At 40.0% G+C, this 13,010-nt stretch overlaps 1 protein-coding gene across 2 annotated transcripts in view; it reads left to right on the forward strand.

Annotated features, from left to right (window-relative positions):
* The first annotated feature begins 1,810 nt into the window (after window positions 1–1,810).
* Window positions 1,811–13,010, forward strand: part of haspin (histone H3 associated protein kinase) — a 51,859-nt gene continuing 40,659 nt past the window's right edge. Inside the window, exons 1-3 of one of the 2 annotated variants that reach the window (XM_078217586.1) lie at window positions 1,811–2,066; window positions 6,122–6,328; window positions 10,154–10,280. In XM_078217586.1, coding sequence (XP_078073712.1) covers window positions 1,858–2,066; window positions 6,122–6,328; window positions 10,154–10,280 — 543 coding nt within the window. In that variant the 5' untranslated portion in view covers window positions 1,811–1,857. The remainder of the gene's footprint in view (window positions 2,067–6,121; window positions 6,329–10,153; window positions 10,281–13,010) is intronic. The other variant, XM_078217508.1, reaches the window with a different exon arrangement.

Below are 13,010 nucleotides of genomic sequence, written 5' to 3' on the forward strand. Positions count from 1 at the left end.
TATTGTCACTGGACTAATCCAGAGATCCAGGGTAATGCTCTGGGGACCCGGGTTCAAATCCCACCATGGCAGATTGTGAAATTTGAATTTAATAGAAATCTGGAATTAAAAGTCTAGCGATGACCAAGAAAACACTGTTGGCGTGGAATGCCATGCCTGCAGCAGTAGTGGACTCGCCAACATTAAGGGCATTTAAATGGTCATTGGATAAACATATGGATGATATTGGAATAGTGTAGGTTAGATGGGCTTTAGATTGGTTTCACTGGTCGGCGCAACATTGAGGGTCGAAGGGCCTGTACTGCGCTGTTATGTTCTATGTCATAACAATCCATCAGTAATGTCCTTCAGGGAAGGAAATCTGTTACCCTTACCTCGTCTAGCCTACGTGTGGCTTCAGATCCACAGCAATGTGGTTGACTTTTAAAATGCTCTCCAGGATGGGCAATAAATGCTGGCACAGCCAGCGATGCCCACATCTCATGAACAATTAAATAAAAATTAATGTTCAAGTGTGACATTGAAATTTGTAGCACACTATGGTGTTTAAAAGAGATTCTGCATTTTCCCATTAAAACAGCAACTGCATTTTAAAAGTTTTTGTTGGCTGCAAAGTGCTTCCTGATATCTCGAGGTGTGAAAGATACTGTTCTTTCAACAATTATTTACATAGCAGATTTCATTGGAAGAAGAGAGCTTTGAAGATGTAATTAGACAAAAACATTCAGAGACAAACCAAACAAAGAAATATTAGCAGTAGCAAGTCAAAAGCTTGGTGAATGGCATGGATTTTAAGCAAGGCGTTAAAAGGAGATGAAACAGAGGGGCCTAAGGATGGAATGCCAGAGTGTGAGGCCTAGATATTTGAAAGTATAATCATTAATGCAATCTCTCGTTTCCTTCCCTATGTATGGTATGTTTTGTCTGTATAGTGTGCAAGAAACAATACTTTTAACTGTATACTAATACATGTGACAAATCAAACCAAAAGCAGTACAATCACATTTTGAAATGGGGATTGCATGATTTAGACTGTGTATTCCACAGCTGTTCAGCTGTGTATTCTTCCCCAGGTCTGGATGCTTCTGTGGCACAAACCACACCTAATATTTAAATGTCCCATTTCCAGATGTGGAAGAGGAAAAGTAAAGTTACCTTGGAAAATCGACTCTCCCCATCAACAGCTGCCGGCCCTGCTGAGTATTTAGCTCTGACGAAGGATCATCCTGACTTGAAACGTTGGCTTCATTCTCTCTTCAGGGATGCTGTCGGACCTGCTGAGATTTTCCAGCATTTTCTCTGTTCTTGTTGTGGCTGAGCAGCTATTTGGTGGCACAGTGGTAAGCATTGCTGCCTCACAGCACCCAGGGATCCAGGTTCAATTTCTTGGGTCACTGTCTGTGTGGAGTTTGCACCTTGTGTCTGTGTGGGTTTCCTCAAGAGTGCTCCAGTTTCCTCCCACAGTTCAAAAGATATATATATATATATATATATGCAGGTTAGGTGCATTGGCTATGCTAAATTCTCCCTCAGTGTACCCGAACAGGCACCTGAGTGTGGCAACTTGGGGATTTTCACAGTAACTTCATAAACCTACTTGTGACACTAATAAATAAACACAAACTTATTCTATGGCACTGAGACTCCACCAGAGCCATTCTCCCAACTGGCTCCACAGCTCCCTCTAACGGCAGCTCCGGATGTGACAACCAATCACCGAGCAGTGCTGCCGCCTGTCCAATCAGGAGCGAGGAATTCAAACAGCGAGGCGGCAATCTGATTGGCCGTTGGGTCGCGAGCTTTTACCGGTCGCGGGGGAAAGGCCCCCCCACCCCCCCACCACCACCACCAACCAGCATGATGAGAAAACGGAGCGGCGGCCATGGCCGCCTTGCTCTGGTGCGGACTTACGGTAGATACAGGAACCGGGCGGTGAAGACCGCGAAGTGGCTGAGTCCGGATACGGGCAGAGAGCATCTCTTCTCCTCCTCGGACTCCATCAACAGCAGCAGCCGTTCCCAGAGCGCGGACAGCAGCAACCCGTCCTTCAGCAGCTACAGGAAAAGGTGCAGGAGCTGTCATTTGTTCATTCACAACAGTCAAAGCTGCCATGGTGATACAACTGGACTGCGCCCTCTTTAAGGGTACCATCATTCAGATACTACTTACCCTGCAGTAATGATCGGTGATTCCATAGTCAGGGGAAAAATTTGGCGTCTCTGCGGCTGCAGAGTTTATTTACTAATGTCATAAGTAGGCTTACATTAACACTGCAATGAAGTTAATCCCCTGGACGCCACACTCAGGTGCCTGTTCGGGTACACTGAGGGAGAATTTAGCATAGCCAATGCACCTAACCAGCACATCTTTTGGACTGTGGAAGGAAACCGGAGCACCCGGAAGAAACCCACGCAGACACGGGGAGAATGTGCAGACTCCACACAGACAGTGACGCAAGTGGGGAATCGGACCCGGGTCCCTGGCGCTGTGAGGCAGCAGTGCTAACCACTGTGTCACCGTGCCACCCAGTGATAGTTGTCTTACCCCACTGTTGTCTGGATCACTGAGTGGCTGCAGAGTGTTGGAGGGGAGAGGGGGTGAACATCCGGGGGTGAACATCCAGAGGTGCTGGTGCTGCTGCTGGTGATGCACACACATGCAAATGACATAGGCAGAAAGAGACCTGTGGCCCCACAATCAGAATTTGGGGAGCTCGGCAGGGAACCAGCAAGCAGGATCCCAGAAGTAGTCATCTCTGTATTACTCCTAGTGCAATGCACAGGCAAGTTTGGAAATACCATGATAAAACCGATAAGTGCGTGCACAAGAGAGGGCTTTTAAAATTCTGGGGCATTAAAGGAGAGTCATATGGACTTGAAATGTTTAACTCTCCACAGATGCTGCCAGATCTGCTGAATTTTACCAGCATTTCCTGTTTCTATTTAGGTCGCTTAGGTCTGACTGTGGAGCCACATGCCTCTTTCTGCATATGCCATTTGTGTCTATGTGTCATAAAGTTTAAAAGAGGCACAGAAAATAATAAAGAACAATCCAGAGTAGAGTCATTGTCATAAAGTTTCATAGCACAGAAAGAGGCCCTTCAGCCCATCGTGTCTGCACTGGCCAATCTGTTCTAATCCCAATTTTCAGCACTTGGCCCATAGCCTTGTATGCTACGACGTTTCAAGTGCTCATTTGAATGCTTTTTAGATGTTGAGGGTTCCTGCCTCCATCACCCTTTCAGACAGTGAGTTCCAGTTTCCCACCACCCTCTGGGTGAAAAGGTTTTTCCTCAAAATCTCCTGCCCCTTTCCTTAAATCAATGCCCCTTGGTTATTGACCCCTCTACTCAGGGGAAAAGTTTCTTCATATCTCCCCTCATGATTTTGTTCACTTCAATCAGGTCCTTCCCCCTCAGCCTTCTCTGCTTTAAAAGAAAACACCCAAGCCCAACCAGCCTCTCTTCATAGATGGTCAATTAACTGGGGGAAAGCCAACATCAATGAGAAAAGCATGGATTTGGACCAGGTAAATTGGAATCAAAGGTCAGGGTAAGTAGTATCTGAATGATGGATACCCTTAAGAAGGGCACAGTCAGGGTGTATTACCAAGAAGGGGAAAGTTAGGGCAAACAATTCCAGAGCTCTCTGGATGATGAAAAAGGTATAGGTTAAGTTGAAGAACAAAATGCATGCTTATGATAAATGTCAGATGAATAATGTAGTGGCGAATCAGGCTGAATATAGAAGCTTCAAAGGGGAACTGAAAACAAACGAGGGAAGCAAAAAGAGAGTATGATGCTAACCTAAAATGGAATTCCAAGGTTTTCTGTAGACATGTAACTAGTAAAAGAGTGATAAAAGAAGGAGGGCCAATTAAGAGCCAAAAGGATATTTACACATGAAGGCAGGGAGCATAGCTGGGTATTAAATTCACATTCTGCAACTGTCTTTACCAAGGAAGATGCTGCTAGTTGGGTCACGGTGTAAGAGGAAGTAATTAGTACACTAGAAGGATTTAAAATTGATAGGGAGGTGGTATTGGATAGGCTGTCTATATGTGAAGTTGATCAGGCACCAGGACTGAATGAAATGCATCCAAAGATACTGATAGAAGTGAGAACGGAAATTGCACTGGTCATAATTTTCCAATCTTCCTTAGACATGAGGTAGTGCGAAGGACTGGAGAATTGCAAATATTACAAGCCAGTCAGTTTAACTTTAGTAGTGTGGAAAATCTAAAAGCAGTAATTTGGAACAAAATTAATAGTCACTTGGATTAATTAAGGAAAGCCAGCATGAATCTATTAAGGGCAAATCGTATTTGACTAACTTGCTGGAGGTTTTTGAAGAGATATCGGAAGTTTGAGGATAATGCTGTTGATGTGGTGTACACGGACTTCCAAAAGATATTTGATACCATGCAGCAACAGACTGGTGAGGAAAGTTATTGCTCATGGAATAAAAGGGACAGTAACAACATGGATATGACATTGGCTGAGTGACAGGAAACAAGGAAGTAGTGGTTAATGTATGGACTAGAGGAAGGTTTGTCATGGATTTTTCCAGGGACTGGTGTTGGAACCTTTGCTCCTCTTGTCTCATTGGACAGGAACTGTTATTTTTACTTAGTCTGGCCTAATGTGAGTCCAGACCCGCAGCAGTGGACTTCTCTAGCTTGGCCTATATATGACTCCAGACTCACAGCAATGTGGGTGACTCCCTTAACTGCCCTCTGAAATAGCCTAGGAAGCCATTCGGTTGTACCATACCACTACAGTAAAGTCAAAAAGGAATTCCCTCTCCTAACACTGGATGTACCTGCACCATAGCGACTGCAGTGGTTCAAGAAGGCAGCTCACCACCAAGAAGGGCAGTTAGAGACGGGAAGAAAATTCTGGTCTTGTCAGTGATGCTCACATCCTATGAAAAAAGTTATTATCTATTTACTGCTGTTTGTATTCTTAGGATGACACAAGGTACTTTGTATTTCAAATATAGTTATTATTTATGTTGGTAAACCAATTTGCATAAATTCTGCAACCATTGGGAATCTGGAGTGGAGAGTGTTGCGTGCAGTAGTTTTTAAGTTGATTTATGAGCTCCAGGCTACCTGTGATTTAGTGGCTTGGATGATTGTGTTCCGTGATTACATATATTTCGAGAGGTTATAGCCCCCCCCCCCCCCTGCTCCTGATGTTTGTCCATCTGGTGAATTGCATTTGAAAGTTACAAAACAGCCACAAGATTTTGATTACTCTTACTCAGGAAATCTTTCAAAGCTTCAGATATACTCACAGTTAGCTTCAGAAGTTGATGTTGACAGAGAAAGAAATACTGTCTGAATGATTTCAGCCTTCCCTATACTGTGAGATTATCTTGCCTTTTTTCCCTGTAAATTAGTGCAGGGCAGCCAGGCTGGACAACCTCCTAATTGGCCTGGCCAGTGTGTCCATTAGTTGGTGCAGATAGAACACAATTAATGGGAGTGCTTTTTTCCCGCAGGTAACTGCACCTCCTTTATGGCTGTGTTTTCTCCTGAATTTTCTTGGAGATTTATCACTGGTGGAAAAGGGAGGAGCTGCAGTGCATAATGAATACAAGGAACTATATTATAATAGGAAAAGTTTTTTTTATTTTAGTTTTATTATAATTTGGAACTTTTGTTTTGTCCATTTAAAGTGGAATGTGCATTTGTGATTTAAGGTTTGAACATTTCCAATTGATTTTCATAATCTATGTTGAATAACCAGTGGAGTAGAACAGTCCTTCATACAGTAATGGACTTAGGTATTCAGGTCTTGTTGAATACTAGGAAAATGTGATACATTCAGTAAAACATTGTTGCCTGGTAAAGGATCTCTGATCAATCCCTGTCGCTGTAAGTTACAAGGAGCATGAGCATTCTTTTAAGACTGGTCAGTGATGCAGAACTCAAGAATATGTAGCTTAAAAATCTGGGGCAAAGAATATTTTAGACTTAATAGGCTAAGTAAATATTGGCATTTTATGTTACCATTAATGTTTTTTCACCTGCATGTTATCTAAAGCTCTCTGGAAATGTTATTTTTTTTTTACGATGGACCTTGTGAAAATTTACATAATTCTGAACTTTTTTTCAGGCAACGGAAAGTATTGCTAAATGTTTCAAATGCTAAGGCAACAGCAAAGAAAAAGGCGAGAAAACAAACAAATAGCAAAAATTACATGAGAAAAAAAACTTATCCGCTCAGAAATCAAATCCTTAGTACCATTTCCACAGATGATGAAAGCCAGGAAGACTGCATTCTTGTGGAAGACAAAGAAAATTATTTTGCTCCAGTTACAAGGTATATATTTTTTTCAGGCAAAGATGACCATGTTCTTCTTTTGGGATGTTTGGTAGGGTTCAGATGGGCATATGGGTGACCACAAAGCAGATTATGTTGAACAATTTCTGATAAAAGATCTGTTTAGCACATTCCACATTAGAAGGTCTGTGGATTCTATTTCTGCAATTATTAACTATTGTCATGTAAGAAAACTAATTACTGCTGGATTGTAAAAAGAGTAGACGAGCATGTAAATGTGAGGGGAGATATCCAGTTGGGGTGTATCATGTGCTATATTGTGCCCAATAACATGTTTTGGGGACATTGAACATTTTCCATATATTTAAACTAATGGATAAAAGTTAGCAATTTGTGATTCACAGTTTCCTAATCACTGGGGGACATGATTACATTTCTGCACTATTAAAAGGGAAAATCTCTAACCTGTGGTTATTATTGCAGAGGTGGCATTAAAACTAAATTAGCAAACATTCCCGGTTGTACAAAATCCATTGATATATATACATTAAAGCACCTTCTAATAACTAATTTCTGGCAGAGTATTAGAATACGAGCTATTCGGGAAGTGAGTTGAAACTGAAACCTTCAATACTAGGCTGCAAATACATTTTTCAATCCCACGTGAGTTCTGCCCCCAGACTTATTTAACAGATTGAAATTAATGCAGAATATTTAAAATCTCATCATATGAATGCAAATTAACACGTGAATGTTAATTCAGCCTTTCAGGTAACCTCTACAAAAGTCAAATCAGTTACAGAATAATGTTGTACAGCTCAGTATTGATAGACAAAGCTAAATATAGATGGGCTTTTTTGGGTGGGTGTTTTTGACAGACTCAGTGGGCACGAACCTGAAAATTTAATAAATTACGCACAATTTTCTCCATTTTGGTATTAGTGAGCAGGACCTAATGTGCACGACTCTCCTTTCAGAGTTGGGGGTGGGAGGGGGGGAAGCTTTCTAAAAGGATGGAAAAAAGAACAGGGAACTGAAATAATTAAATATCTTTTTTGCTTCTGATTTTAATATAACTTCTTAACTTAATCTTTGACACTTTATTTTAAGGGATTAATGGGAGCATTGTTGTTTTCCAAACCTTGGACATCTATTGCACATTGTTTGAGTTCAGACAAAATATTGTTAAACATCATGGCTTTGTGCTTTTTAAGTACTTGAGTTAGAATGGAAGATGGACATTGTGGGTTTAAATATTTAATGAGATTGGCAAAAGAATCAGAAGCACCACAGGGGAAAGCTTGGCTTTGCAACTCGTGGTTTGGATTTGTAGTTCACTGCCTTTTCAGGTGATGGATATTGATTAAATAGCACTCAAAACGAAATTGGATAAGTACAGGGTGAAAAATTGCAGGATGTGGGGGAAAGAGTGGAGAACAGTGACTTACTAATTACTCTTCAAAAGAAGCAGCACATGAACCAAATGAACACTCAAATTAGGTGTAGGCCATTTGATCCCTCGAACATGCTCCACTATTTGATAAGATTGTGGCTGATCTAATTATGATCTCATTTGTCCTTCCCTGTCTATCCCCAAGCCCTTTGATCCCCTGTTCAATCAAGAGTCTATCTAACTCAGCCTTAAAAATATCCAGTGACCCTGCTTCCATTGCTCTTTGGGGAACAGAATTCCACAGATGAACAACCTGCTGAGGGATAAAATTCTCCTAATTTCTGAATTTTAAGATCCCTTATTTTTAAACTTGACCCCTAGCTTTAGAAGACCAAAACAACACACAGTACTCACAATATGGTCTCATTGATGTCCTGTACAAGTGTAGCAAAACTGCCTTACTTTTATTTTGTGTTCTTCATGCCATAAATGTCAACATTCCATTTGTGTTCCTAAGTACTTGCAGTACCTGCGCACTAACTTTGTGATTCATGTACCAGGTCATCCAGATCCCTCAATACTATAGAGTTATGCATCTCTCTCTATTTAAATAATATACTGCTTTTCTATTCTTGCTGCTAAAATGGACAGGCGCACATTTTCCACATTATGCTCCATCTGTCAGATTTTTGTCCGTTCACTCAAACTATCCATTTCTCTTTGAAGATTCCTAATGTCCTCTTCACCCTTACTCGCCACTATAATTTTGTGTCATTTAGCTACCCAATCCTCTAACCATCCTAATACCATGAGTTCTTATTTTATGTATTATGACTGAGATGAGAGGAGTTCACTGTCTCTCTAGTTTCACTACTCCAAGGGTCGCAGCATACATTGATGCGATTGTTCAGCTAGCTAAATGACCAATTACATGTACTTTACCTATTAATTTCAGAATGTTTGTTTTTTCAATAAACAAAATTATTAATTTATTATACAACAAGACTTGACAAGTAGAAAGGCAAAGCTTATTGTATACAGTATGAAATATGACATGTTCTAAACACACTAACACCAAAAGAAAAGAGAAATACTACAAACATGTTAATGTCTGAAAGGGAAAAGGATAAATGGTGGAGTCCTTGAAATGGTTCCAGGTTACATGGTTGGTGTCTCAGCATTGGCCTGGCGAACAATAGGTGACTTGCACTGCATTTCAGACGAACGTTGAAGTGGCCTTGCAGATGATCAATTTCAGAATTTAAAAGCTTAAAAGATTTTGGAGCAGCTTCCGCTCACTTTTGCTTTAGACTGTTTCCTCCAGAGGAGCTTTTGTCTTCTTTACCCAAGCAGTTTCAATCTCCTTCTTTAAGCCAAAATAGCTTTCTAAAACACAGTTTCGATGCATGTTTTTTTTCTAAGCCATAAATCAAAGATGTGACCATTTGTAAATAGCACACCCAAGGCGAAAGGGTCCTCCAGCTTTTAAAAAAAACTGTCTAATTACTTTTCTTGTAAAATGCTGTATTTTCCAGGATCAGCCACAGGAGTCCTGAATTAACTCTTCAAGGGTTTTCAAAAGCACACATTCTTCCAAAGTGTTCTTAGTCCTTGAAGATGAACCGTTTTCTGTGATTAAACTTTTTAACCATTTAAGACAGGAAATTCCTCTCTGAGGGTAGTGAATTTGTGGAATTCTTTACCACAGAGGACCAATATACGCTGTGTCGTTAAGTATGTTCAAGGCTGAGATAGACAGATTTTTAATCAGTAAGGGAATCAAGGGTTATGGAGATAAGGAAAGGGGGGGAGTGGAGTTGGGGATGATCAGATCAATCATGATTTCATTGAATGGTGGAGCAGATCTGATGGGCCGAATGGCCTACTTCTGCTATGTTTTGTGGTCTTATGGTCTTTGATGTGATACTTCATCAAATGCTTTTTGGGGGAATTCCAAGTACATCATATTTACAGGTTCCCCTTTATCTACGTTACTTGTTAACAACCTTAAACAATTCTAATAAATTAGTTAAACATGATTTCCTTTTCACAAAACCACATTGACTCTGTCCGATTGTGTTATGATTTTCTAAGCACCCTGCCTCAACTTTCTTAATGCATTCTAGCTTTTTCCTTGGGGTAGATGTTAGGCTAAATTAGCCTATAGTTTCCTGCTTTCTGTCCCCCTCCTTTCTTGAAGGGGAATTGCATTCACTCCTGACCTCCTATGTTGTACTATTCTATGATTCTAATATGTGCTTTCATGTAGGTCGCTAGGACTTCAGAATGGATGTTTTAGCAAATTAGATTTTAATATTTTGCTTTTTGGAGGTCAAGTGAGCCTTCTGATAGTGTATTTTTGGTTCATTATTAATATTTTAATAACTGCATTGTTTAAACCTTGCTGTTTCTTTCCTTCCTTCCCCAACATTTTTGGTGCTGTTGAATAAACACAAATGTAAATAAACCAGGAACAGAGCAGAACAAATTCCAAAAGGATCTCCACAACTAAATTATGTCACTTATCGACGGAAACTGCGGAATTGTAAAGTTGTTTCAAATCAAGTTTTAAGTACCCAGTTTCAAATGAGAAAAAAGGTAAGGTTTTTTACTTAAACTAAATTTGTTACAAATATCGATCTGACTTATTTTATTGAGGAAGACTGCACTTGAGTTGCAGCAGAAAAGTGTTATTTAATTATGGAACAAAAGCATTTTCTCTTTTAGTTTGCCAACTAATCAGCTATTTTACTATCAATAACGTACAGAGCAGTGACTATCTGTAATGCACAATTTGGCAAGAAAATAACTGCAAAATTTGTCTCCATCTTCCTCGCCCTTCACCCTGTGTTGCATTGTAGTTAAAGGCACCAATTGGTTTAATTCCATATATAGCAGAAATAAATTTTGATTCTTGGTTTCTGGTGAGGTAACTAATCACCAACATGGTTCAGATAGTGTGCTATATTTGGCTTGAATGGTCCTAGACAAGAGAAAGAATATCCTGCACCTAATTTCTATCCAGTAACTCCTGCTGGAATGTGATGATACAAGGATGTCAGCTGAGAACGCATTCTTTTTGTATATGATGACCAAACATGTTAATTACTGAATGACACCCCCTGTCTTGATTCACACATGAATGTCCATTACAATGTGTCATTGGAGAACTTTGTTTGTGCTTGTTGTGAAGCAATTCTTTAGTAAGAGGCAGCCCCTTTAGAGGGGAGAGAAAATTGGAAGAAGTTGTCTTATCATTCTGGTGAAATGGATACTAAAATCAACCAATTCAGCATAGTACAAGGCTGGAACCTGATGCATTCTTGGTCTGTTAACTCTGAACTCCATTTGTTACACCTTATTCAGTTGATGGCAGCCTGTTTTTCTTGAGTTCTTCTATTGATTTACACTTATTGTAGCAGAATAAAATGAACAAAAGGTATAATGCACATAAATGACTACAATCCATATGGGGCCATTGCATATATAAGATGTCTGTAATATTTTTTTCAGAACATATTTGTGACATTGGTAGTTGTCAAAGGACCACAGACCTGAAACATTAACCGTAACTTCCATTCTCACTAATCTAGCCTACCTGAGGAGAGCAAGGAGCTACTCTGTTGATTTATCTTTATTGGGGTGGAGGAGGAATGAAAGTTTGAAGCGATGCTATTAATTTATTTTTACATGTTTCTGATTAACTTTGGGTTTAACTCATTCCCAGTTTGCAATGTTGTGGTTAATTATGAATGTTGGGTGTGTTAATGTGAACAAAATGGTTGTAGGGATTGTTTGGATATCATGTCCACGTGAGCTGGGAGGAACTGGTTACCCATCTGTACAGAATTGTGGCTATTATAAGCAAGAGAAATTTTTTCTCTCCTCACCTGCCCTACTTTTAAGTTTGTGTGACATCTTTATTTTACATTTAAGATCTCAAAGATATTGTAGAAGCGGTGAGTTATTTACATCAGGTCTGTTTCAAGGTTAAAATTCGCTTGTACTTTTCATGTCACTATCTTTTGGCCCTGTAAAGTGTCCAAAAATCAACCAAGCTGAAGTTCAGAATGTAGGGACTAAGGTTTGCAGTCCATAAAGATAAAGTATCCATGTGGGGATGGAGACAGTTGAAGAGCACAGTGCAAAAGGATAGGAGTAAACAAGTTTCTTGGACTGGAAAGAGGTGGTGAGTGGGTTTATGTTTTTTATTTCATTTAGATCTAGACTTGGAAATTGAGGAAACTCTAAGGGTAATATATCCATTGGCAGGTATGGTCCTGAGGATGGAATGTAGTATCCAATGTGGAGTCTGACTGAGGTTGCATGCAACTGAAGCATCACTTTCTCTTCTTTCTAAGCCAGCTCTTTGAAGATAAATGCTAACATTGCATTGGCCTTTTTGATTTTTGTTTTGTATCAGTTTACTGGTTTTAAATGATTTATGTATATGGTTATCCAAGCCTTTAAAGTTTCTAGCTTCTCAATTTTTAGAAAATATTCAGCTCTTCTTCTTGCTACTTGAAAGGATAACTCACACTTAGAACCATAGGGCCCGATTTAACCAAAACTTCGTGTCTGTTTTCGGGCGCTAAATCGCGGTAAAGTTGGGCGTCCGCGCCCGAATCGGGCAGCCCGACAATTTGGTAAAAGTTTTGGTAAAATCGGGCCCATAGAATCCCTCCATGCCGAAAGAGGCAATTCAGTCTATTTAGTCTACACCGACCCTCCAAAAGAGCACCCCATCCAGACCCTCCCCTCCTCCCTATCCCCATAACGTTGCACATTTACCATGGCCAATCCACCCAACCTGCACCTATTTGGACTCTGGGAGGAACCTGGCGCATCCAAAGGAAACCCATGCAGACATGGAAATAACGTGTAAACTCCACACAGTCACCCAAGGCCGGAATCAAATCAGGGTTCAGCCCACTTAAGTAATCTGCCAGTGTTCCTTGGCAACATATAGCTCCCATCTGCACTACTTGCTCTTTTTTGTGTACATTTATTTTTTGGTGTGCTTGTAGAGTAAAGCTATTCCAAAACTGTCAGAAAAAGAAGGAAGCATGGCTTTTGAAGGCATGCTATGATATGATGTGGAGAAATTGTTTATTGAGCACAACTCTCACTTACAGTTTAATATTCAAATTTGATATGGTAATAAATTTGGTGGCGCTGTTGTTCTACACAAAACAATTCTTTAGTAATTATTTGTTGCAATATAAATTGTCACTGACTTTCAAATGTCGAACCCATATTTTTTGTGTAAGAGGAGATCCATTTAGATCAATATTGAATCAATACAAATTATTGTGTGAAGTATCTTTT

This window comes from Mustelus asterias, chromosome 1 (assembly GCF_964213995.1).
Source record: "Mustelus asterias chromosome 1, sMusAst1.hap1.1, whole genome shotgun sequence".
In the NCBI taxonomy this organism is placed as follows: Eukaryota; Metazoa; Chordata; class Chondrichthyes; order Carcharhiniformes; family Triakidae; genus Mustelus; species Mustelus asterias.